This window comes from Nelumbo lutea, chromosome 3 (assembly GCF_056320005.1).
Source record: "Nelumbo lutea isolate HS-2025 chromosome 3, American lotus-T2T, whole genome shotgun sequence".
In the NCBI taxonomy this organism is placed as follows: Eukaryota; Viridiplantae; Streptophyta; class Magnoliopsida; order Proteales; family Nelumbonaceae; genus Nelumbo; species Nelumbo lutea.
Window position 1 is genome coordinate 108,694,257 of NC_142686.1, and position 27,832 is coordinate 108,722,088.

At 39.8% G+C, this 27,832-nt stretch overlaps 1 protein-coding gene across 6 annotated transcripts; it reads left to right on the top strand.

Annotated features, from left to right (window-relative positions):
• Nucleotides 1–3,426: 3,426 nt before the first annotated feature.
• Nucleotides 3,427–27,486, top strand: LOC148867510 (ABC transporter C family member 4-like). Of its 6 annotated transcripts, XR_016109747.1 has the most exons (15): nt 3,757–3,827; nt 4,179–4,240; nt 4,440–4,544; nt 5,043–7,214; nt 21,355–21,675; nt 21,826–21,912; nt 22,127–22,765; nt 22,900–23,064; nt 23,757–24,051; nt 24,521–24,735; nt 24,873–25,178; nt 25,302–25,365; nt 25,512–25,751; nt 26,353–26,940; nt 27,051–27,486. XR_016109747.1 is itself a non-coding variant. In XM_088977211.1 (14 exons), exons 3-14 carry the CDS (start codon nt 4,539–4,541, stop codon nt 26,445–26,447), a joined length of 4,605 nt encoding a protein of 1,534 aa, XP_088833337.1. In that variant the 5' UTR covers nt 3,757–3,827; nt 4,179–4,240; nt 4,440–4,538; the 3' UTR covers nt 26,448–27,407. The 6 variants fall into 6 exon arrangements, 5 of the variants coding, with proteins under 5 accessions (XP_088833339.1, XP_088833340.1, XP_088833338.1 ...); XM_088977211.1 differs by having other exon boundaries at nt 26,353–27,407; XM_088977214.1 differs by lacking the exons at nt 3,757–3,827; nt 4,440–4,544 and adding an exon at nt 3,681–3,698 and having other exon boundaries at nt 26,353–27,407.
• The last annotated feature ends 346 nt before the right edge of the window (nt 27,487–27,832 follow it).

Genomic DNA, 27,832 nt, shown 5'->3' on the forward strand with positions numbered 1-27,832 from the left:
AGTTACTTATTCGGGTAAATATAATTATTGGGGTATGTTTTTCCTAGGAAGCACTTATTCGTGTAAGTGTATTTACCCATATTCTTTTATTTCTCATGTAAATAAGGCAATAACCATTTTAGCCATAAAAAAACCATTATTAAAATGGATATTTTTTCCCCATTCAAGTATTGGCAACTTTTCCCCTAGGTGGGAAAGTTATTTACCCACCTAAGAGATGGGTATCACTTACTCGGGTAAGTGGTACCAAGGAAAATAAACTTTTCCTAGTCCCCACATAAATTTGAAAAAAGAACATGTGTTTCTTGATCAATGGGAACCAAAATCCCATTGACCAACTTTCCCCTCTCTCAATATCCAAAATGGGAATGCCCCCTTAAAACCTTACCTCTTCTCCCACACAACACCATTTTCTTTCCTTCTTTTTTCTCTTCATCTATAAAATAGAAAACTAATAAATTTGTAGGAGAAATATGGAAAACATTCTTTTTAGATGTTATTGCTAGGGGTGGATTCGAGCTGAGCCGAGCCGAATAGTACAAGGCTCGAGCTCTGTTCGAGCTAGAACCTTGAGTTCAAGCTCGACTCGAGTCAAAATTTCATAACCTCGAGCTTGGATTGGCGTAGTTCGAGCTTAATTTTAGAAAAAATGTTTTATAAAAATATTTTTTATTTGATATTTGAAAATTTAAGAATTGCAATATTTTTATTATATATTTTATTTTCAATAATTTTACTATATATATATATATATATATATATATATATATTCGAGCTCGGCTTGAAGTTCGGTAGAAATTGAGCCAAGTCGAGCTCGAGTAGCTCATGAAAAGCTTGGCTCGTGGCCACCCCTAGTTATTGCATTCAAATATTTGTACAGTTCAACTACATTTATAACAAAAAACAAGCTTTGGCTATTTAAAATCTAAAGCCGCATCAAAACCTTTTAGATCTCTTATGCATAGAGTTCAGCTTTACCAAGTATTATCATTATCATTATCATGGTTTTAAAACCGACCTAATGACTAAACCAATTAGGGGTCTGGTTACTGGGTCGAACGGTCCAATTGTTCAAAATGAACGCTCGTCTCTGACAAGAAATAAAAATAATAATAAATGGTCAAAACCGTTCGAATGTTTCAAACCACCCATTTCAGAGGGCCAACCCTGGTAGGGATGGTGACCAACTCTTCTCTGCTTCTTCACTTGACTGAGAGGAATAGTGGATCCTCTGTTGTCTATGACTCTGGCCGCAGATTTTGGCTGGTCTAAGAAGAGGAGGGGAGATGAAGCGAACGAGGAAGAGAACGGGTCTTATCGATGTAACCGCCGGAGACGCGAGTAACCGTTGGACAGAGAAAGGTAAAAACTTTCCACTAATTTTCGGTGAATATACTGACAACAATGGAATTTTACATTGATTGTGCCTACTAGATTGGGTCCCGTTAAGTAGGAGATGGGAGACAGAACTTAAGACATAATAATACTCTTGAATTAGATCCTTTTAACAGTAGGGCGGTGTTTCGTATCCATGCCATTGTTCCAGAAAACTATGACACATCAGCGCCACGTTGAAAAAATCGGTGCTCGCAGTAATATGTTTGTAATTGTTTTTTCATAGAAAATGGTGTTCCAAATCATGCCTTAGAAATCAAAAAGGCATGCTTTACGAAACACCGAATTTGACGTTTTTGCAATTTAGAGCTCATTGCTACCAATGAGGACATGATGTGGCACTGACATGAACCCCCTATAATGGGTACTAGTGATGAAAACATATATAGAGTGATGAGGCACGATCTGACTAGTCCCTATTGGAGGATGATCTGGCTTCCAGTCGGGCGGCGAGATAGGTGAATCTGCAAGACAACGAATCAGAGAACACAGGGTGGCTAACCCGGCGAGGTCACTCCGATGCGTAAGTCAGTAACTATGATGCGAGTCGAAAAGCTTTGAGAGCTAGAGAGCTAGAGAGTAGAAAAATCACGTGTACTTTGTGTCATTGGGATTGGCACCTTTATATAGTTGAGCCCTCGTGGGTTTTGCGGATCGGTTCTGGGATCTTTGTCCTGATGGGATCTGTTTCCGCTTTAATTGGGGAGTAACGTTATCAATTAATAAAGATTATCAATTCCGCCAAATCCGGGCGGGGATAAGATAAGCTTGCCGTTACGCAGCATGATCCCGTGAGGTTCGAAGTTTGTTGGAGAGACTTTCGGGATTGTTACGTGACGGTCTACACTTCAGTGTTTTAGTTTCGAATTGGATTGAGTGCCGAGGTGACTATGCGCCGGGGTAACCCTGAGCCGAGGTAAAACTGTGCTGAGGTGATTGAATACCCGATCTCAATTGTTGCGAATTAGGCATGTCAGGCTGAGTTGTCATCTCTTAGTCAGTTCGTGTCCACGAGTCCCCTTTTTGTTAGGTCGGGCCAAATCACCCTTCATTAAGTACCAAACAGAAGGTGTTGTTGTTGTCCCATTAAACGTCCTACCTAGCATTAACGTTTCCAAACAGAAAAAAGACACCATTTTCTTATTCAACCCACACATACAACACCGCTTTCTTGTTGTATGTGCAGCATTGATGCCAAAAATATACTAGGGGAGAGTTTTGTTCCCACACATAAGGTCCCAACAAACAGCCATCACAATCTCTCACTAGGAACGAAACTGGATCTACTCCTCACTCAGGGCGCCTCACACGCACATTCTACCATGCATTAAGAACATCTCCCATACTTAAAAGTTTTTATTGACGAGAAATATTCCCAATGCACGGTGGATGTGCATCTGAGGCTCCAAGTGTGAGTAGCAGATCCCATTCCACTAGGAACATCCATCCAATCCGGATCACGTACCCATACCTACCCACACCTACCCAAAGACATTACAGCTGTAGTATCCTGTGGGTAGGAGATCCAAGCTCCATCATGAAGATTGAAGGTCCTGTATTGGGAATTCAGATTGGTCCAACACCGGATCCCAATGACCTGACCCAACAACCGTTGCAGTCTTCATTGAAAACATCTCCTACCAATCCCAAACCTTTTTAACAGAATCTGACACTGCACATCTCAGTATTTCACCATGAGATTAGAATCCATGTGAGACCGTCCATATATATGAAATATGGGGTATCAGATCATGTTGAAAGGATGCTGGAACATGGAGATCCGGACTTACCCAACGGCGTTGGGTAAGTGAAACGGACGGCTGCAATGGTCGTTGGAAGTATTGGGACCAGATACGACTCGACAAGAACCAAACAATATCGATCTAAAGTTTGGAACGGTGGTCATTAATATGACCCACGCGTGGCCGAGTGGAGATGAGATGTATGGAATCACCGAACCAGTGTGGAATTTTTTTGGCTGAAAATAGTTGGAATTTTTCTTTTTTTTTTTTTTTTTTTTTTTCGAACGGTAAATTGGGAAGGCGGGGATAGTTGTAGGTCTGGAAACCGCCCATTCATGTGCACCAGGACAAGCTATTTCTGCTCATTCATTTATTTATGTTGAAACCATTTATTTTTTATTGTCATTTATCTATTTATTCATACTTGGTCAATCGGGAGAAACTTTAATGCTTGTTGCTCTCTCTCTCTCTCTCCTCTGTATCTGCATTTAATGGCGGCTACCCTTTCTCCACGTCTTCAACTAGTTAAAGCTCGTTGGTTTTCAGCCAAGTTTATTCAAGGTATAAAAACTTCAAAAGCATTGCAGAGTTTCATATTTTTTCCTGCTCTGCAATCAAGCTCTGATTTCGGTTTTATTACTTTATACATTAACTTTTATTTTATTTTTTTTGTTCGCGCGCTCAATCGAGGTAAAACGAATGTTGTCCTGAACTGATAGATTTCTGGTTTAGATCGATTTTTCAGCTTTGTTAAGTGCCTTTTACTCTGTTTCATTTGTATTTGCAAGTTTTTTTTTTTTCTGTTTCTTCTGTATCTTTCTACTGTTTTACCCTGGAAATTGCCTAATTTTTGTTCTTCACTAAATTTTGTTTCAGCTCAGATGCAGAAAGACCTTACATAATCTCTTATAAAATTTCGTTCTTAATCCAGAAATTTCGGATTGTTTTGGCTCTCTCTCCTCGTTTGTCTTTAATATTTTGTTTAATTCACGTGCTTATTTTTCTCTCATTTTTTTTTCCCTTTAATCTTGACAAAAACAGGATCTGCTGAGACCTGAGTTTCTGTTTCTTCACTCTACCAGGACGACCTGATATTCTATGATGTAATTGCTCTCGAGTTTGTCTGACTGTCTTGGTTTATGAGCACTACTCATGTGCCCTTGTTTTTTTTATAAATTTCTTTGCTAATATTATTTCTTATTAAATATTAAACAGAACACTGATTTCTTTTCTCTTTTCTGACTGAAATCATGTCTTTGTGGATTCTCTTGTTCCACTGGTTTCTTTTCTGTTTTCTTACAGAAATCATTGGCTCTGTGGATGCTCTTGCTCCTTCGTTTTCAGAATCCGAGCTGCATTCCGACGTTTATAACACAAATTCATTGCCTTTTTCTGTAGTTGATGAAGGTCATTTGATGCCCGAAAGCATCAACAATTCATCGTCAGTGTATTGGTTTAGAGTAGCTACCATTTGCTGTTCTCCTTTTCACTTTTCCCATCCTTGGAGTTCTTTTCTTCATCTCACTGATTCAAATTTCAAGCTAAAAAAGGAAAATAATCTTTTAAGGAAACAACTTTCAGACCTCGTTTTCCCTGTGCTTCAGAGCTCCACTGTTAAAGAAAGATTACTTCTTGACGTAACATTTGGTGGTGATCAGTTCTCTCTGTACTTTGTCGTTTTTGTCATTATTTGTTGAAATGATACTGTGAAGAACTTTTTTTCCACTCTTATTACTTTCTTTAGTTTATCTTCTACTGATTCTGGTTCATGAAGGTGATAAAACGGTGGCCTAATAAATCTCTGAATTTCTCCGGAACCGATGCATTAATGTCAGATTGGAAATCAGTGTCGTTCAGTGTTTTTTTTGGAAAAAGTGTCTAAGTGCTTGTTTTCTTTTTGTACAGCGTAATGGAGAATCAAGGTTAATGAGAAGAAAGTGCAGAGGGGGGTTTTTCTTCAATCTGAGTGAAAGCTTGCTGGCAAACATGTCCTCTGGTTCTTGGATCACATCTCTCTCATGTTCGAGCTCGGTTGTTCAATCCCCACCTGATTCCTCCACCATCCCAGTCATATTTCAGTGGTTGGGATTCATATTTTTCTCTCCATGTCCTCAACGAGCTTTGCTCTCCTCTGTCGATCTCCTCTTCTTGCTCCTCCTCTTCGCCTTCGCCGTCCAGAAACTTTGTTCAAGGTTTAGTTCTCAGGACCATGCCGACGCTTCCATTGCCAAACCACTCATCAGAAACGACAGAACTGATCTCAGAGTAACTTTCTGGTTCAACCTTTCTCTCACTCTAACAGCTCTTGTGGGCATTTGCTACACAGTCCTATGCATCTTATCCTTTACTGGAGGCATCCAATCGACATGGGAGATGACCGAAGCTCTGTTTCGGTTAATGCAAGCCATTACCTATATTGCGATTACGATTTTAATTGCCCACGAGAGGAGATTCCAAGCCGTCACTCATCCGATGACCCTTCGTATCTACTGGTTCGTGAACTTCGTCGTCGTTTGCTTGTTCTCTGTTTCGGCCATCATAAGACTTAGCTCTTTCATGGGAACCCAGGACCCCGAATTGAGAATGGACGATATATTTTCCTTGATTACTCTACCCATATCCACAATTCTTCTGCTTGTAGCCATTAGAGGATCGACTGGGATAATAGTAACCGGAGAATCTGAATCAAGACTGAAGGAACCTCTCTTGAGCAATTTGACGAACGTGTCAGGCTACGCCACTGCTTCATGGTTCTCTAAGACCGTGTGGCTTTGGATGAATCCCCTGTTGCGCAAAGGCTACATGTCCCCTCTCAAGATGGACAAAGTCCCAACACTTTCGCCTGAGCATAGGGCGGAGCGGATGTTGGAGCTCTTCCAATCGAACTGGCCCAAGCCAACAGAGAAATCGAAGCACCCAGTTCGAACTACCTTGCTCCGTTGCTTCTGGAAGGACCTCTCGTTCACTGCCTTCCTTGCGATTGTAAAGCTTTGCGTAATGTACGTCGGACCAACTCTGATCCAAGGATTTGTCGATTTCACGGCCGGAAAGCACAGCTCCCCCTACGAAGGCTATTACCTCATAGCGACGCTCCTCTTGGCGAAAACCATCGAAGTCCTCAGCAACCATCAATTCAACTTCCAGTCTCAGAAAACCGGGATGCTTATTAGATCCACCCTGATCACCTCTCTGTACAAGAAAGGCCTCCGGATGACCTGCTCGGCCCGGCAGTCGCACGGAGTGGGGCAAATTGTGAATTACATGGCGGTCGATGCTCAGCAGCTCTCCGACATGATGCTTCAACTTCACTCTGTATGGCTGATGCCCCTCCAAGTTACGGCCGCTTTCGCCCTCCTCTACGGCTACATTGGGGTTTCTACGCTCTCTGCGTTTCTCGCCTTGCTCGGTATTTTCGTGTTCGTGGTTTTGGGGACTCGACGGAACAACCGGTTCCAATTCAACGTCATGAGGAACCGCGATCTGAGGCTGAAAGCAACCAACGAGATGCTCAGCTACATGCGAGTGATCAAATTCCAGGCGTGGGAGAATCACTTCATGAAGAGGATCCTGTCATTCCGTGAGGCAGAGTATGGCTCGTTGGCTAAGTTCATGTACTCACTCTCCGGCAACATTGTTGTCATGTGGAGCACGCCGGTGATGGTGTCGACGCTTACATTCGCAACCGCGCTTCTTCTGCGGATCCCTCTGGACGCGGCAAAGGTGTTCACAGTGACGACGATAATCAAGATCCTACAGGAGCCGATCAGGAACTTCCCTCAGTCGATGATTTCGATATCGCAGGCCATGGTGTCGCTCGGGAGGCTTGACGCGTATATGTTGAGTAGGGAATTGGAGGAGGGAATGGTGGAGAGAGCCGAGGGTTGCGATGGCCGGACGGCAGTGGAGGTGAAGGGAGGTGTGTTTGGATGGGATGATGAGAGCAAGGTAGCTGTTCTGAAAGATTTGAATTTCGAGATCAAGAAAGGAGAGCTTTGCGCCATCGTTGGGACCGTTGGATCGGGGAAGTCTTCTTTGCTGGCTTCGGTTCTGGGCGAGATGCATAAGATCGTGGGAAAGGTATGGTTTCTGATCTTGGACGGTTTCTGTTTCCAGCTATTATTATATCCTCCATCTTAAATTTCCTGCTTTTTTTGATTGCATAATAGGCTGCACTAGGTAATGGGCTTTTTAGCTGAACGTGGTGGCTCTGTAGTGGAATCAATGATAATAATACCCCATCAATGTAGTATAGTAGCTAAGAGATTGAATGGATGTGGGTGAATGACCCCGTAGTAAGTACGGAAAAATTAATATCATATATTTAGTACTATTAAGTTCATAATAAATAATGTTAATTAATACAATTTTGATAATTTTTCTCAATAAATATTACTGTTATTGGTAATTACTATTGATTATTATAACATTTTTGAAACACTGGAAATAAAAATTACAAACATGTGTCCATTTATACTTTTAATAGATACCAATAATAAATACTATTTATGAGGTAAAGTTTTAAAGTATAAACTGCTATATTAAATACTGTTAATTAATATTGCTAACATTTAAAGAATGTATTACACATGGGATGCATGGAGTGTTGGATTTGACTTTTGTTATTTAATCATTTTTTTAATTAATCATATTCAATTATTTAATCATTTTCCTTTCATCAATTTTTTATTTTTAAACATTTTATTAATTGATAAATTATTTCCTTATTGAATTGGTCAATATTAATTGCTTGATCAATTTTTTATTTGAATAAATAAAATATTCAATATTTTCCTTGTTAATTTAATTCTTAATTAGTAAATTACTTAATCATTTTATTATTTAACTATCCATTCTAAAGTGAATAATCAATTATAATTTTTTTAATCATATTATAGTACTTTTCTCAATTTATTAATTATATAATAATGTTTTGTCTAAATAAATGTTTTGAATCATTTAATCACTTTTATTTATAATTGAATAATTTTGTATTTCTCTTAACAATTTGTTACTCATGTAAATGAATTAATTGATTCAGTTAAATAAATTGAATTAAGGTAATTATTGATTCACAAAGAAAGCAACGTGTGCTTACCCATGAATGAATTGAACTACTATTTCCAGAAAATGTGGGTAGTAGAATTTGAATTCTATTTTCTATAAAAATGAAAAAGTGGGTAGTTGAATTGAAATTCTAATTCCTGTAAAAATGGGATGACACATGTCTAACTGGGAGGGGGCTTTGGACTGAAAGCCTTCCTTTAATATATATATTAAAACTGGCGGGAAGCATTATTATTAATTCCACAGTGCTATATAACTATGGCATTCAGTTAATTCGAGATTGATTATGATATTGACTTATAACTAATGAACCGGTATCATGAACAAAAAATTCATTTAGGAAGGGGATTTGATTGATCAAAACCCTTCCTGTATCATACATTTTCAGCATCATAGATTGTGAATGCTTCTATATGGTTAAAGTTTATATTGCAAGATTGGAAAATTTGGTTGGAATATTGGTTTTTTACTTAAGAGTCATTGGATCAAGTTTCATACAATTTTTTTTCAACTCATTTTATTCATAATATTCAATATCAATTCATCTTTAGTTTATTTTATTAATATAGTATATGATATTTCGATTTTTTTTTTAATTCTTTCATATCCATTGCAATCTTAAGTGGATTCATATCTGAATAACATTATATTCAAATTCAAATATTAATAAATCAAATTTGCATCTAGTTATATCCAAATTGATTTTTTCAGTCCATGTTAAGCCTCCAGTGTTATTAACTAAAAATTCTCACATATATAGATGTGCACTATTTAGGGTTTAAGAATTTTCATTGAATTGTGTCATATACCACCTAAATTAATTATATCTGTGTTTTACGTTTTTATTTTTTCGTCTTTTTTGAGAGCACAAATTTTTTCTAAGATGCTGATTTGGGTACTATTATATTTTTACGGTTGTCAATGGACTCTGGACCAACAATCAGAGAAGGCTGATTAAAATCAATCTATACATAATTATGTACATATAGATATTAAATATAATATATAAAGTTTATAATTTATAAGTTTAATAATTGTATTTTTATATAAATTTATAATGTATGTATGAATTAAAAACATATTGCTTCGACTTGCCAGTACAATCCTTATGGCCATGTTTGATTATTTTCCTTTCCTTTTCCGACCTTTTCTTTCAAACCAAACATAGCATCTGAGTATCTGTCACCAAATAATTGACTTCTTATTTAAGCCTTTCCGGGCGGTGCGTCTTCTTCTTTGAAAATAAAATTGAAAAGGACATAATAATCAAAACAAAAATACGAAAGCAGAAGCCAAGTTGTAAGTTTGTATTAATTGACATAAGTGAAATCACATTCACATGTTGACATGTGGCTTGTTATGGACTTATGGGCCTAACGAGTTCAGATGCACAAACGTGTAGTCATAATGTTTAAACAAACACCGTTCGAGTTCGATGAATGGTTGCTTGCATGTTGAAACTTTTCTGACATGTTCAATTATTCAGTATATAATGCCAATATCTCTCTTTAATTCAACGACTGATCACTATTATTTTTTTCCCTCTATCAAGTCTCAACTCTCAGCTATGTCCTCTCTCTTTCACTATTGCTATAGTTCTGACCACCATTGTCTTGGACATTTTTCTTTTTTTTGGTAAAGAGAGATTTCATTAAAGAAGAAAAACAGGAAACAAAAAAAGCTACAGAAACAGAGAAGAAACCAACCTAAGAAGACAGAAGAACAAACTAAAGAAAAAAAAAAGAAAAACATAAAAACCTAAAGGAGCAAAACATCTCTAAGAATACAGTCTGATAAACAACGGGGCAAGGCCCAACAGGACTTAAAAGACGACGAAAAGCCAATCTTAGCTGCGGCATTAGCAGTACTATTCGAGCTTATTGGGCACCATTGGAAGCTGTAGTTCCTTCTAACTGCTACCTCTTTGATATCACAGCAGCAGAACAATGTATCTGGACATACATCAGCATCACTGTCACACACACAAAAAAAAAAAAAAAAACTGATTAGGTTTGCACAATCTGATTAGAAGGTTGTATTTGATAAACCCAACTGATCTGCAAAAGAGATTCCTTCCCACAATTTTGGCTTCAGCTACTAAAGGTGATGAATCTTTCAGAGACCCAAAACCAGCACCCCAGAACACTCCACAGTAATCACGCAAAAAGATACCATAGGAAGCTTTATTTTCTGAAACAAAACCTGCATCACAGTTCGTTTTAAGAAAACCTTGTTCTGGGGGCTTGATAGCTCACCAACTTTCACCATCGGATTGGAAAAGCTTTCCAATTTCTGCTGTCAGTGATGATATCTCTTTGCCATTCACCTGTGAATTTTGGAGAGAACAAGAAAGGAACTTAAATTTTCTTTTTCAAAGCATAACAAATTCCTATCCCCTTTCTGGTTTAAAAGAGCAGATAAAACATCAGAGCATAGAAGGAAAAGATAAGGTGAGAGGGGATCCCCTTGACTTAGGCCCCTCTAAGGGTACAATTTTTTTTATGGGGAACCAATCACCAGGATCTGATAGGATACTGTTGTCACAGAGTTCATGACCCAAGAGATCCACTTTTGCCCAAAACCAAATTTTCCCATGGTTGATGATGCTGTGCAATCTGGTTGTTCCTAGGTAGGGGTGATTTGGCTTCCAGTAGACGGCGGACATGGAGAATCTGCATAGAAAGAATCAGAGAACCCGGGGGTGCTTACCCGGTGAGGTCGCTCCGATGCTTAAGTCAGTATGTGTGAGCTGAGAGTAATTAAAGAGCAAAAGAGCAAGTAAGTAGTAATTGCACATACCTTGGGCCCTGGGAGGGGGCCTTAATATAATGGAGTCCCCGCAGGCTTCATAGAGTAGTTCCGAGATCAACGCCATGATAGAATCCGTTTCCATGTTATTTGGAGATAACGTTATCAATTGATAAGGTTAATCACTTCTGCCCGAATCGGACGGGGAGATAATGCTTAGTTGTTACGAGGCGTGATCCCGCAGAATATGGTGAACCGTTGGAGTGACTTTCGGGGTTATATTGAAGGCAGATCGGTATACCCGAGCTGGTTTCTACCTCAAATTGATGTTCTCGAGCTAAGGCTTGTATACCTCGAACTGAATTATGTACTGGTGCCAAAACCTGGTACCAAAGTGCCCTTAACTTGGGACGATTTTAGCTCGAACCCTTAGTTCGGGGTAGTGGAGTATTACTTTGTAGCGAGCTATCCATGCCGAGTTGGCACCTATGTCGAGTCATGTCCATGTGTCCCCTTATTATGAGGTCGGGTCAAATCACCATCCATCAATTGCCCCCCACTCCCCAAGTCAGGGGTCCTGACCTGGTGTGGGGAGTTCACGACATGATGGGTGGATTTGGCTCGAAGTCTAGGCCGAGGCAAGTTCTCTATATACACGGTTCTCATGGCGTTGTCGCTTGTGCTGGCTAATCGGGATAGGGCATTGGCCTCAGCATTGTCGGACCTCGGGATATGCCTGATGAAGTAGGACTGGAAATCACGTAGAGCTTCTCTGACTTTGGTTAGATAGACGACCATGGTCAGCTCTCGGGCTTCATAATCGTCGGTGACCTGGTTGACCATGAGCTGGGAGTCGTTGTAGATGATGAGGTGTTTAGCTCGTACTTCGTTTACTAAGGCGAGCCCGACTATCAACGCTTCATATTCTGCTTCATTGTTGGACGCAGCGAACTCGAACCAAAGTACGTACTCCAGTTTCACCCCGCTTGGCCCGTACAAAATTATTCTAGCTCCACTACCTTGCTGATTTGACGAGTCGTCCACATGAAGGATCCAGGGCTCCTCATCCTAGGTCGGGTTCGTTCCAACCAGGAGTTGTGCCGCACTGGTTGAAGCTTCTCCGTGCTTGGGCTCGATCAACTCAGGGACTATAGTGCTGAAGGTACATTCCGCGACAAAGTCGGCTAAGGCTAGGGCCTTGACGGCAGTCTGAGGCTTGTACTGGATGTCGTACTCGCTGAGTTCGATGGCCCACTTCGTTAATCCACAAAAAACCTTAGGCTTGAGCAAGACTTGTCTCAGAGGTTTGTTAGTGAGGACGACAATGGTATGAGCCTGGAAGTATGGCCGAAGCTTCCGAGCTACAATGACTTGTGCGTACGCCAACTTTTCGATTTCTAGATATCTCATTTCTGTGTCCTACAAAACTTTGCTAACATAGTAGATGGGTCATTGAACCCGATTTACTTCTTTTATCAGTACCGAGCTGACTACCTCGTCACTCGCAAAGAGGTACAGCTTCAAAATATCTCCCTCCTCGGGTTGACTCAAAACCGGGATGCTGGCGAGGTACCTTTTGAGCTCGTCGAAAGTGAGCTGGCACTCTTCAGTCCACTCGATGTCTTTGCTTCTCTTGATTGCCTTGAAGAAAAGCAGGCAGCGATCTGCCGATTTAGACATGAAACGGCTCAGAGCGGCTATACGACCGTTCAACCTCTGAACCTCTTTCAATTTACGGGGTGGTCTCATGTCTAGAATTGCCTTAATTTTCTTAGGGTTGGCCTCGATACCGCGTCGGTTAACGATGTAACCCAGAAACTTCCCAAAGTGACACCGAAAATGCATTTATTGGGATTCAATTTCATATTATATTGGCACAAAATTTGAAAAACACAATATAAGTCTTTTCACTAAATCATTTGAAAATTGAGTTTTGACGACCATGTCGTCTACATAACACTCCACTTTTTTGCCGATCAACGGCTCAAATAGTCGGTTTACAAGTCTTCGAAATGTTGCCCCGACATTTTTCAGTCCGAAGGGCATGACTTTGTAACAGTATAGGCCGAGCTCAGTTATGAAGGCCATTTTTTCCTCATCGGCAGGGTTCATCCTGATATGATTGTAGCCCGAATAAGCATCCAGGAAGCTCAGCAACTCGTGCCCTGAGGTCGCGTCCACCAAACGGTCGATTTTGGGAAGTGGGAAGTAGTCCTTTGGGCAAGCTCGATTTGGGTCGATATAGTCGACGCACATGCACCACTTACCGTTGGCCTTTTTTACCAGAACGGGGTTAGCCACCCGGTTCAGGTAATGGACCTTCCTATTGAAATCAGCTGCAAGGAGTTTCACATCCTCCTCGTTAACTATTCTCCAATGCTCTAGGGCTAAGTTGCATTTCTTCTGTCTAACAGGCCTAACTACAGGATCAGTGTTCAATTTGTGAGTGATTATTTTAGGGTCTATGCTGGGCATATCTGCTATGGACCATGCAAAAACATCTAAATTTTGAAGTAAGAATCTTACCAGCTGAGAACGTAGAGGATCCTCAATCGAAGTGCCGATCTGGGGAGTCTTGGCTGGATCTTCTGCTGAAACGGGTATAGAGATCGTCTCTTCTATTGGCGAAGCTCGCTCTTCATGGTACTCCGTAGGTCGCTCCAACTCAAGGTCATCTACTACCTTTGCTTTCCCTTTGAGGGCAGTGACATAGCATTTGCGAAACTTGAGCTGGTCGCCTCGCACTACCCCAACTCCAAAGTCCGTGGGGAACTTCATGGCCAAGTAATAGGTGGACACCACTACGCGTAGAGTGTGGGTGATAGGCCGACCTATTATGGTGTTGTACAGGGAGGGAGTAGCGACCACTAAGAAAGTGTAGTTGAATCTCGCTATGCTAGGCCAGGTATCAACCTCCACAGGTACTGTAACTCTTCCCAGGGGCCTGACTTCCTCTCCGCTGAATCCTACCAAGGGAGTGTTCGCAGGTTTGATGTCGCTTTCCTGGAGCTGCAGTTTGTCAAATGCATCTTTGAAGAGTATGTCCACCGAACTGCCTGAGTCGACCAGGACATGCTTCACCTCAAAATCATTAATTTTTATTCTTATGATGAGCGCGTCATCATGGGGGTACTGGACTCCGCGCACGTCGTCTTCGGTGAAGAAAATGGGCTCTTTTAGCCTTGGCCGCTTCGAAGGATTCTGTTCTTCTCTTTCCATTTCACAAGCTGATGTCTTCGCCGCGGTTGAAGTGCAACCCGCAACAATCGATCCGTCGTTGATCATGTGTATTACTCCTCGAACTGGCCTTTCTTCGGGCAACTGTCTCTGTAGCTGCTCGTTCTATCTATTGCTAGACTCGGGAGCATCTCTACTTTGCTCCCCCTGCTGACTTCTTTGATTTTTATAATCATTTAATACAAAGTTTTTCAAATATCTACGATGGATGAGTTCTTTTATCTCATCGCGGAGATTCTTACAATTTTCGGTGTTATGACCGTGATCTCTGTGAAAGTGGCAGTATACATTTCTATTTCTGGTGTTTGGGTCTCCTCTCATCCGAGGTGGCTACCTCATGTAAGAAGCGTCCTTGATCGCCATGAGGATTTCGGTCCGCTTCGCGTTCAAGGGAGTGTAATTTGTTCTTTCAGCCTAAGGAGCTTGGAAAGGCTGATCCGGCTTTCCTCCTCGGACTGGCTCATCCTTCTTTCTCTTGTTGTCCCCGTTACTTGAGGTCTCACCTTCTCCTTTCCTCTTCTCTGGTGGATTCCGCTCTTCTGGTTCATCTCTTCCTCTGTTCCGATGAACTGGTTGGCAAGCTTGAGGAACTCAGTAACGTCTTTGGGTTTGTTGGCGACCACGTGCCACTTGAATTCTTTGTGGGTTATTCCTCTCTTTACAGCTGTAAGCCTTACAACGGGATCTAGATTGGGAATCTGCAAGCATGCATCATTGAATCTCTTGATGTAGCTCCAGATAGATTCTCCCTCCCTCTGGACTATTCCGAGCAAGCTTTCCTGTGACCTTGGGCACCTCTTTCTAGTGATGAAGTGCGAGGTGAAGATTTGCACGAACTGCGCTCAACTCTCGTCCCAGGCCTCTGTCGTGGGACGAGGCTTGTCTCCCGAGTGGGTTCTAAGCTTGGGAGGTCTCTCCCCGATGAGGAGGGTGCTCACGCTGACAGCGAGGCTTAACTTGTTGTGTGGCCGGATGCTGAGGTGGAACCGGCTACTGAGTTTGCTGATTCTGCAGCAATGGGGGAAACTACTGCTGATAAACATGGTGCAGGACCTACTGTTGATACAGTTGAAATTGTTGGACCTGCTGCATTTGGGCTTGCATAGCCCGCATGCAGTGCACCAGGTCATCCAATTGATTATGTCCGACTGCCGGGGGAACAACTGAAGGTTCGACGAAGGTTGCACCCACCGTCAAGGGGAGTGGGGCATTCACCGGTGCAAGAACCTGAGGTACACTGAGAGTGGGGATCCCATCTACAGAGAGAGGTACGGTGAACTGTCCGATACAGATAGTTGGGACCTGGAGTTGCCCACCGGAGGTGTTCATGTCAGCGTTTTGTCCGGCATTGCTGGAGGATGCCATCAAAAATAAGTTTAGGATGCTTGGTGGAAAAGGTTTTTCGAAGTGTTTCCTACAGACGGTGCCAATTGATGCTACGCAATTTGGCTACTCCTAGATAGGGGTGGTTCGACTTCCAATAGACGGTAGACGTGGAGAATCTGCACAGAAAGAATTAGAGAACTCGGGGGTGCTTACTCGGCGAGGTCGCTCCAATGCTTAAGTCAGTATGTGCGAGCTGTGAGTAATTAAAGAGCAAGAGAGCTAGTAAGCAGTAATTGCGCGTACCTTGGGCCCCGAGAGGGGGGCCTTTATGTAATGGAGTCCTCACGGGCTTCACGGAGTAGTTCTAAGATCAACGCCTTGATAGAATCCGTTTCTTTGTTATCTGGAGATAACGTTATCAGTTGATAAGGTTAATCGCTTCCGCTCGAATTGGACGGGGAGATAATGCTTAGTTGTTACGAGGCGTGATCCCGTAAAATTCGGTGAACCATTAGAGTGACTTTCGGGGTTATAGTGAAGGCATATCAGTATACCCGAGCTGGTTTCTACCTCGAATTGATGTTCTCGAGCTAAGGCTTGTACACCTCGAACTGAATCATGTTCTGGTGCCGCAACCTGGTACCGAAGTGCAATTAGCTCGGTACGATTTCAGCTCGAACCCTTAGTTCGGGGTAGTGGAGTATCACTTTGTAGCGAGCTGGCCATGCCGAGTTGGCACCTATGTCGAATCATGTCCACGTGTCCCCTTATTATGAGGTCGAGTCAAATCACCCTCCATCAGTTGACTTCAAAAAAGCCCATTCCACCCTGCCATAAGCCTTGCTCATATCTAGTTTGATAGCCATGAAACCATTTTTAGCTTTAGGCTGAGCCATTAAGTGCATCACCTCATGGGAAATTAAGATGTTATTTGTGATAGCCCTATTTAGTACAAAAGCACTTTGATTTTTGGATATTATTTCATCTAGAATTGGTTTAAGCCTATTAGCTAAGGTTTTTGCAATGATTTTACATATTGTATTGTACTAACTTATCGGCGTGAATTGGGATGCTTAGAATGCCATCATTATCATTAAAAAAAAAAAGATAGCACTTCTTTTACCACATCCTTATAACAATTTCCCAAAATTTTTGAAAGAAAAAATTTGAGAACCCATCAGGTCCTAGAGCTTTCCTAGGAGCCATTTGGAAGACAACACTTCTTTTAACACATCCTCTTTAGTTACCTCTCTTTGGATATCTGCATTGTTTTCCTTACTGATTCTGCAATTCACAGCTTCAATAGTAGTGGAGATTTCTGAAGGTGAGGTAGTGAAAACTACCTTGAAGTGGTCCACTAGGATGTTCTTAATTTGATCTTGCCCTTCCATCCACTCTCCATGCTCATTTTTTAATCTAAAATTTTGTTTTTAGCTCTCCTTTTGATGAGAGATTTATGAAAAAATCTAGTATTTCTATCCCATACTTTAGCCAATTCCAAATTCATGTTACTTGAAGGGTCTATAACAAAAATTCCTCTTCGTCATTTTACTTACATCCCCTCTACCCTAGTCTCATTTTTTGGTACCTTCATATTAGACAATTTTGTTATATACTTTCCCTCAGTCAATACGAGTAATTACAATATCTTTTATCACTTGTCTATTTTTCTTTTAGGGGTGGATTCAAATCAAAATTTTCGAGGGCTATTTGAACGTGGTTCATGAAAAATTTGATTCGGCTTAATTTAAACCAAACTTTGAATCTAATATATAGGGATATTTGCTAATTGAGTCAAATTCAAGTTTAATGAAGAGCAGCTCATAAAGCTTATGAGCCAAATCGAGCTTATATTATATAATATTTTTAATTTTTTATATGTATAGTAATAAATACTTTTTATATGTATAGTTTTTATGCATATAACATTTTGAGTCCAGCTGAATCTAAATCTAATTTAAATTAAAACCTTATATTTTTTCTACCAAGTCAAATTTAAATAATTAAGGCCCCGTTTGGTGCATCTTTCCGCACGGTCTTTTGGTTGTTTATAAGCCGAACAGATCACACCGCGGTCTTTTTCTGTTTGGTTTGTAACAGATCTAATTGTCAAAAGTCAATGTGCCGAAAAGACACAAAAAGTCTATTTTGGGCTGATTTTCAGAAGCTCCAAATGAAGTTGTTCATATCTTTCTCACTTTATTCTTATGTAGAAAGACAAAGAAAGGCACACGATAGCCAAATTAACTTTAGACTGCTCAGATCATGTAAAAACTCAATACATCTTTTGACGGCCAAAACTACTAAAAGATATTCCCAAAATAAATTACCAAACGCCCCCTAAATATTCAATTCAATTCAACTCGAATCCACTCCTATTTACGGACTTTATTTTATGAAAATGCCCCACTTTTATTTCTCTCTCTCTTATTTCATACTTGGTCATCTCAAAGCTCATGGCAATTCAATCAATTCAAGTTACCTTTGGAATTTTTGATCGAATGGACAAAATTGCAAGGAGAGGCATCATTGCAATTTTGTAAACACTGCTATGATGATTTATTTCAGAACCCCCTGTCCTATTTAAGCCATTGTCAGAAATATTAAATAGAGGGTCCCATTGTATTATTAGATCACGACTTTCTAAGCATCTGTAAGCATGAAGAATAGGTTTGGGCCTTTTGGCATTGTAATATCGATAATATACGAATATATAGATATGAATAAATAAAAAACTTTCGTCACATCGTTTCACTTTGTTTTTTTGCTTCAACATCATCTCATCAAGTAAACACTTTTGAACAAACCCTCTTTGACACCTGCTAGCCATAGTGATACGATCCAGCCAAACTCAAACAAGCTGGACTCAACCAATTGAACTTGGTTAGGCTTGTTGAGGTTTGATTTCTCTCTCTAGTTCTCTCTTATATGCGTATCTTTCACTTGTGCTTTACTATCAAAATTTATAAATAAATTGAATAAGCATAAATATAAATATCATGATAATACATATTAGTATTAAATTATATTTATTGTACTTCCATCTTTCACTTTGTGCATGAGTGCATGATTTTGACCCATTCAAATCATATGCATATTGTAAATATGATAAGATTACCTCTAACCTCAACCATAACTAGAGATATGACTAAGGCCCCATTTGATTTGTAGGAATAGAGGTTTGGAATTGGAATCAAAATGAATTATTCTGATTCTAATTATTTAATTAGATGGAATCGAAATTTTATTCTCATTTCTGCTGGAATGACATTTTCTCATTTGAGACTCTCTCCCTTAGGGATCCATTCTTACTTATTTATGGATCATTTTGATTCTAATTCTGAAAGATTTTAATTCCGATTCTAATTCTAATTCCCAGATACATCTCATAGAGTTGCAATCCATGGTCCAGAGTTTAATTCATAAAGATGCTCAGGTAGGGTGGGCCCAGCATGTCGTTGGATCTGCGCCCTGTTGCAGCTCTTATTAGCAGAGTACCTTTGGTGCATAGGGCCCAGTGGCCCATAATTTAGAGTACCTTTGGTGCATAGGGCCCAGTGGCCCATAATTTAGAGTACCTTTGGTGCATAGGGCCCAGTGGCCCATAATTTAGAATGGGTAGAATATCTCTGCTACGAGATGTGGGACAATCGTAACGTCGCAGAGCATGACGTCATCCGACAAGAGTTTATAACTCACAAATGTGTGTGATGGGACATTATGATTAGGCCATGCAATGCAGCCCGTAACATCGTACATTTGGAGCATCGTAGCAGTTCTATGGTCCCGGAACTGTCGCTCTATGTCCCTTCTGAATTCTGCAGTGTTTGTGTTTCACGTGCGTGGTATAAGCGAGTTTGCACAGGCGCCCCATATATACATCTCAGCGTCCATTTGAAACATCTTTGGAATGTACTGTGGATGGTACCTGGAGTACGCTCTATGCGATGTGTGATGCAATCCACGATGGATAGAAAAAGTGAATAGGAAATTTGGGTTCATAATATTATGAAGAAAAATCCCTACCATCTCATGAAAGAAAATTTGTTGAATAGATCGAGGTAGGGCATCCATTAAAAAAAGATGATAAAAATAAGGTTGTAATTGGATTGGATTCAGTAAAACCAGAATCTGATCTAATTACTGAAAATTTGCATCTAGATCTAGACTTTGGATTTGAATTCGGATCTTAATGGATTCGGATCAGGATTTATTATGATTCTGTTTTAATTTTTTTACAATATAAAAATTTAAAATTTGATTATTTTTCAACTTTTATATATGATAAATTAATGTAAATATAACATATTGAGTTTATTATATATATTCATATATAATATAAATATATTTTTTATAATTTTAAATATAATTATATACAATTTATATATTAAAATTAATAAATATTATAATATAATCATATTTTGATTTTAATTGAATGAGATGGAATTAAATATGAATCTGATCCGATTGTTAATTAGATGTAAATCATAAAATTTAAATTCAATTTGATTATATAAACACATCATTTGATATGAAATAATTGGTTCAAATGTTGGATCAAATTGCGGATTTTTGGGCATTATTAACAGGCCTAGAAACATATATGGATAATAATTCACTGCAATGCATGAGATAAAATTATATTTGGAATGGATCCATATGGCCATATGGGAATGTGTTTGCAGCTACTATGTTGGAATGCACATACCATCTTTTCTTGCATTCTAAAGGAAAAGTGCATGTGTCGTGGATATTATTTTTTTAGTATGGTTTCCATCAAATTAAGGCTGCAACTTGAGTCGGGTTGGCTCAAACCCAACCTTAACCCAATGGCTTGGGTTGGATTGATGATCGGATTAGGATTATGGTTTAAATTTATAAACCCAACTTTATTTCGGGTTGGGTTAGGATTGACCCCTTGGGTAATCCAGCCCAATCTGAACTCAATTCTATAGTACATATTATATATAAATATATGTTATATATACGGAAAAGTATGGATTTGCCCAATGCAGATTTCTGATTTACACTACAGGATTATAAACATTCAAATGGACCAATACCTACACTCTATGCATCCACGCCGGCCCGTGAATTGGCATCAATTCCGAGTTGGCACCTACCCCAACCGTACATTAAACCTACAAATTCTGACATGGGGGCTGTCGTTCATTCTCCCTTATATATATGATATATCATACATTGATTTGCTTAGATGCATGATTATTTTATAGCCCCCTCTACATACTATCATTTATTTCTTTTAAGATAATCATTTCACTTAACCCTAATAGGATTATATGTAGTGAAAATTGAATTAAGATTTAAGATTAAGAAGTTCAAGGAATGGAAAGAATGTTGGGTTGGGCCCTATCCGAAGTTGACTTCGAATTGGATTGGATTAAATTAAGATTAAGATTAGGATTGAGATTAAGAAATTCAAGGAATAGAAAGAAGATTGGGTTGGGCCCTACCCAAAGTTGACTTTGGATTGAATTGGATTAAGTTAGGATTAGGATTGGGTAGATCGGATTAAATTAGGATTAGGATTAGGGGTTTAAAACTTAGGATTAGAGTAGGATTTGCATCAAATTATGGGGCTTTAATTCATACCCGCTTAGGACGGGAATAGAGTAGGTTAATCTACAGGGATGCGTATAATATCCATTTACCCGAATTAAATATATAATAGTTTTTTTTTTTTGGAGAAAACTATATTATTTCAGCGTATAAATTTTTTTTTTCAACTAGTTTGAGACTTTGAGCGTTGTGTTTGGCCAAGCACAAGCATATTTTGCTCACCTGCCTGATTTTGGTATAATCCTTTTCTTTTTCACAACAGGTTAGAGTCTGTGGGACCACAGCCTACGTGGCACAGACGTCGTGGATCCAGAACGGAACCATCCAGGACAATATCCTATTCGGGTTGCCAATGAACACGGAGAAGTACAGGGAAGTGATCAGAGTATGCAGCTTAGAGAAGGACCTGGAAATGATGGAGTTCGGAGACCAGACAGAGATTGGAGAACGCGGGATCAACCTCAGTGGTGGCCAGAAGCAGCGCATTCAGCTCGCTCGAGCCGTCTATCAGGACTGCGACATCTACCTCCTTGATGACGTCTTCAGCGCCGTCGACGCTCAAACGGGATCGGAGATATTCAAGGTGACTATCGCTTTCCTGTTTACAAAGGCTCTGGACCGCCCCGGTTCACTTAACCAGAGGAGAATGCCGGTCCGATAAGTTCCTTTGCAACAGCCAACAACTCGGTTATCTTTCTCTCTTATAAGCTCTTTTCTTTTATTAAAATTGCAGGAATGTGTGAGGGGAGCTCTCAAGAAGAAGACCATCTTGCTCGTAACCCACCAAGTTGACTTCTTGCGCAACGTCGATCAAATCATGGTTAGTGTGCTCTTTGCTTCTGATCATTTTCTCTCTGGTTAATTATTTGGTGCATGTCTGTATAAACTCTCCAGTCCTATATATATATATGTATAATGGAGTTTGGCACCCATGCCAGTTACATCTTTCTTTTACGTGAATCTGAAAGAATAAATGCACTCGAATTAAAAAATGAAGTCTCTGTTGTTTCTTCTGATCATTTGCTTACAACCAGGTGATGCGAGATGGAAAGATCGTACAATCTGGAAAATATAACGGCCTGTTAGAATCTGGAATGGATTTCAGAGCGCTCGTAGCTGCCCATGAAACGTCTATGGAACTGGTAGGGAATGCAACTAACTCGACTGACAATTCCCAGCAGCAACCATCTCCCAAAACGCCCCGAGACTCTCCAACCCCAGGGCCAGGGGAACCCAATGGCGTGAACGGGTCTGTGGAGCGACCCAAGTCTGAGAAGGGTAGCTCAAAGCTCATCAAAGACGAAGAGAGGGAAACCGGCAAAGTCAGCTTACTGGTGTACAAGCAATACGGCACTGAGGCGTATGGATGGTGGGGAGTGGCTGCCGTGTTGATAATGTCTCTTCTGTGGCAGGGATCTCTGATGGCAAGCGACTATTGGCTAGCATACGAGACTGATGCCGATCGTACGGCATCGTTCAACCCCTCTACTTTTATTAAAATCTACGCGTTAATCGCTGGTGTTTCATGTGTGTTGATATTGATCAGAGCTTTCCTCGTCACTTACTTGGGGCTTAAAACAGCTCAGGTTTTCTTCAACCAAATTCTACATAGCATACTGCATGCTCCCATGTCTTTCTTTGACACCACTCCTTCAGGAAGAATTTTGAGTCGGGTGAGTCTGGTCACTCCATCTTTTCCATTAAACCATGGTGCCCATTCTACTATTTAGCAAACAATGTTGTGGATGAACAAATAAAATTGCAAAATTATGTCTAATGAGTCATTTTTTTCGATCCTTTTATGCAGGCGTCAACAGATCAGACCAACATTGATTTGTTTCTTCCCTTCTTTATGGGCATTACTATTGCTATGTACATTACATTGCTCAGCATCATTTTCATCACTTGTCAGTATGCTTGGCCAACAATCTTCCTCATAATTCCACTAGGTTGGCTGAATTTCTGGTACCGGGTATGTGAACACTCTCTTCAACATCAGCCCTCATTTTACTCTTGTACATCTTTTCAAAGTTGCACATGCACGTTGGCTGCACTGGTTGAGGGGTGTCAAACTGTCAATTGGACTGGATTTGGTCCAATCCAGTCTGATCCAATACCAGTCCATTACAAATGGGCCAGATCCAATCCAATCCAACCTGGTCTATTGACACTTAAAACATATTCGTATCTTCTATCAATGGAACAGATATTGGTTCGAATCTCACCCAAACTAAAATACACCCATTACGGATGGACCAGGTCCAATCCAATCCAATAAATATTTTGGACCACTAAGTCTGGACTGGTCCAATTCAATATGTCTTAATTGATTTTGATTTAGACGGGCCGACCCAACAAAACTAGTCTGGTTCTACACTGGGACACTGTGAACCCTTGTAAACTCTGTTGCCTTTACCAAACAATGCATCACTACACTACGCACCCAACTGTGGATTCCATCATGTATATGGAATCACTCATTATACGGCATCCAACTGGTTCATTCTTTTTCGAGAGTCCTAGATAACTGTCATCAAACTGCATGTGCACAGCCTTAGCAATTGGCCTCATATAATCCATTCTTTCAGTACACTGTCATGTAAAACTTTCATGAGACTAAAAGTTGTCATTTCCAAGACTTACTTTTATTCTTTAAGAGTGCAGGGATACTTTCTTGCATCATCTCGAGAGTTGACTCGCCTTGACTCGATCACAAAAGCTCCAGTTATCCACCATTTCTCAGAAAGCATCTCCGGAGTTATGACAATCCGAAGCTTTAGAAAGCAGGCGAGGTTTTGCCAGGAGAACGTTGACAAGGTGAATGCAAATTTACGAATGGACTTCCATAACTTTGGATCTAATGAATGGCTGGGCTTCCGCTTAGAATTGATTGGGAGTGTCATCCTTTGCATTTCCACTGTTTTCATGATCTTCTTGCCCAGCAGTATTATCAAGCCAGGTACTTGTATACACATGCTTTTCTTATTATTTTTACAGCATACACAAGACCCTCAGACCCTGTGAGCTGTGAGCCATCTCACACTCATACTCATCTATAGCTATATGCTAACATTCTTTTTCTCTCAAGTTTTTTTTTTTTTTAATTTGCAATTTACTTGTTTTCTACTTGTAACTTTTTCATGTATCAGTTTGCGTTATAGATTCTTGCAGTGTAATTTGTACTAGATAACTTTTAATCGCATACCCAATATTGTATATGGAATAACATGTATGCATGTTTCAATGTTTTGGGTTTTGATGAGAAAGTGTACCCTCTAAGACCAATAGGTACCAGCCTTTAATGTTTTAATGAGTTTATCCATGCATGATGGATGTCTGCACCGTTCTTATTGATTAATGTAAATTATTTCCAATCAGAAAAGTATTTGTTTCTTGTAAATACTGATTTCTTGTTTAATATGATGTAGAGTATGTTGGATTAACTCTCTCCTATGGTCTATCTCTCAATGCGGTCTTGTTTTGGGCGATATACATGAGCTGTTTGGTGGAGAACAGAATGGTTTCAGTTGAGCGAGTAAAGCAGTTCACAAATATTCCATCTGAAGCAGAATGGGAGATCAAGGACTGCCTTCCTTCTCCAAATTGGCCTACTCATGGCAATGTTGATCTCATAGACTTGCAGGTAAAGGATCTGAAGATTTAAGGGGAACCTTGACTCGTGCAAGCAATTATCTCATGCTGCACCAAAATTCCACCTAGCTAGTTGTATTTTTTGGAGGATTTTTCTAACAAATTAGTTGCTGGGTTATTGGTTAACAGGTTAGATATCGACCAAACACTCCCCTGGTTCTTAAGGGTCTCACTATTAGCATTCGTGGAGGAGAGAAGATCGGTGTAGTTGGCCGAACTGGGAGTGGAAAATCAACTCTGATCCAAGCTTTGTTCAGGCTGGTGGAGCCTTCTGGAGGGAAAATAATTATTGATAGGATCGACATTTGCAAGCTAGGTCTTCATGATCTCAGGTCGCGCTTTGGAATTATTCCTCAAGAACCTGTCCTTTTCGAAGGGACTGTCCGGAGTAATATTGACCCTGTTGGGCTGTATACAGATGAAGAAATATGGAAGGTAACTCTGTCTTTCCAAATATTATTAGTAATAGTGTATGTAAAATTCCAGTTTTCTTAAGCTCCGTTATATTTCTAGAACTTGGTCCCTATGCTGACAGTTTGGAGCTTTTCCCTTCTGCAGAGCCTTGAACGCTGCCAACTAAAAGATGTAGTGGCTGAAAAACCTGATAAACTTGATTCTGCAGGTCTCTCTCTCTCTCTCTCTCTCTCTCTCTCTCTCTCTCTCTCTGATTATATTATTTTCCGCTTTAAATCTTCTTCTGTTAAACTATATATCTTCCATTTTAAAGCCTCTTCTGTTACTTATGGGTGCAAAACTTTTCCACCTTAGTGGTTGATAATGGTGACAATTGGAGCGTGGGACAGAGGCAGCTTCTCTGTTTGGGGAGAGTGATGCTGAAGCGCAGCCGAATTTTGTTCATGGATGAAGCAACAGCATCTGTTGACTCACAAACCGATGCCATAATCCAAAGGATCATCAGAGAGGACTTTGCAGCCTGCACAATTATTAGCATTGCTCACCGAATACCCACAGTTATGGACTGTGATAGAGTGTTGGTTGTCGATGCCGGTATGCCTTCACAACCTTACTTTTGCATATCCTAGTATTGAATCATGTAATTGATGGGGTATTGCTTCATATTTAGACTACAAGACAGTTGAATACATGGTGACAAGTATTGCTACTTCTAAATCTCATTAGTTTGGTTGAGTATTCTCAATTCTGCTGTAACTACTTGACTTGGCACAGATGATCTATGGTTGACTTGTAGTTTTTGATGTAAGTGGATTTAGTACAGTAAATAGATTTGATTGGACGTGAGACAATGTTTAATCTGTGTTAAATTGACAAATCATGGAAACTCTAAAATTTTGTTTCTAAAAACACTTGTCTCTCTCCATTAATGTCAGCTATTAAAACTTCAAAGCTTCACAGCTGAATAGGAAAAGAAAAGGGAAATAAGCAAGTGAATGAGCCTTTCTGAGGGACAAACAGATTGTCCAAGATATTGTCGTAGTTCTGCACTTAATACTTCATAATTGTTGTCTGCAAGCTGCATAAGCTGTTCCTTGAATAGCATATTTTCTCTGATTTTTTTTGACGCCACATATTTTCTATGATGATGTTGCTAAGAATATGAAATTAATATCTGCTCTTTTTTTCTATACAGGACGAGCTAAAGAATTTGAAAAACCATCTCGCTTGCTTGAAAGGCCCTCACTCTTTGGAGCATTGGTTCAGGAGTATGCCAACCGGTCCTCTTAACTTTAGACATCAGTTGGCCAACTTGGCCGACAGCTGCTTCTGGTGCTATTGCCATCACTACCAAGCAGTAGACGTCGCTTGCCTTTCTTTGATGGGTTCACCAAGAATCAACATTGATGGAAGATTGGCGACTTTTGCAAAGTCTTATCCCAATCTTTCAATCTGAACTAGTAATTGACAAGCCTCTGCAATTATAGGAGGGCAAGAATGAAGGAAATGTTCTATGGAATGGATGCTCCAATACTATGAATCCTCTAATAGAATACAAATTAAGTTTTTTAAGAAAAAAAAAAAAGATCTCTAATATGGCAAATAGTAGATTAGCGAAATAGTTGCTGAAAAACTAAATCAATTGATCATCTAGACTGCTAATTCGTGGGGAGGGAGGGAGAAGAAGCAGCTTCATTCAGTAAAGAACTGGACATGCAAGACAGTTGAATACAGAGTTGTAGCTTATAGCCACTTTACATTTACAAGCGAAATAAGCGAATATGTGAGCAACTTGGTTCAGTATTCTATTAACATGAACAAAAAATGTAGATTGGAAATTCTTGTTTGAACTGTTGATGCGAATCCAATGAAACTGCTTTATCCATGTCATAGGTCTGTTCCTGCTATTCAAAAGGTTTATACAAGTCTCTGAGAGCCAGAATGAATGATCAACTTGCTAAGATTAGAATTAAAAGCTGCTTCCGAGGTGCATACTAGGCTCTAATTTCCGCATCATAGTTGTCTGCTGCCCAACATGGCTTTTCTTTAACAATGGTTGGATTGGTGGAATGCATTGAAGGATGAAGGCGAGTCCTCCAGAACTTGTAAAAGGGTCATAAGAACCATCAATATGTGGATTAAAGCATGATATGATTCTATGCTACAGTTGAGTTTGGCCATGTAAGATCCTAACTAGTGTTTCTTTCACTAGCTAGTAACATAAGTTGAAACTTTGTGAATGACTTCCAATTGTGATGGCTTTGAGTTTTCAAAAAGCAATTTATTGCTTGCTTCCTAAATTAAATATAAGAGCACAAAATTTGCAAAAGAAGCCAGAAATCTCTTATTTGCTGTATTGTAATCTCATTCCTGTGTAAAAACTGACAATGAAGATTTCCCTCTAAATTGGTGTGTAATAAACAGGTGTAGAAAAAATCTCCAGTTTGATCTTGGATTGGAATCCATTTTGATCATTTTGTTTTAACTAGTATTCCATCCCATATATAGTGCATTCCAAGTAAAAACTTGGAAATGGTAGGGAATGTTAAGTTTCCACAATAGATTCCAAGTGAAATGAGTGGATGATGAAGACAGCAAGTCACTTAAGAAAGATTTGTACATCGACTTTACTTTATAAATGCCTAAAACTATTCCTCTTCCATCTAGATGAAGCA

Bases quoted from the DNA above. Each gene is read 5' to 3' on its own strand.
- LOC148867510 (XM_088977211.1), top strand. The intron at 7,215-21,354 runs GTATGGTTTCTG...TTTTCACAACAG, and splicing joins TGCATAAGATCGTGGGAAAG to GTTAGAGTCTGTGGGACCAC. The intron at 25,179-25,301 runs GTAACTCTGTCT...TCCCTTCTGCAG, and splicing joins CAGATGAAGAAATATGGAAG to AGCCTTGAACGCTGCCAACT.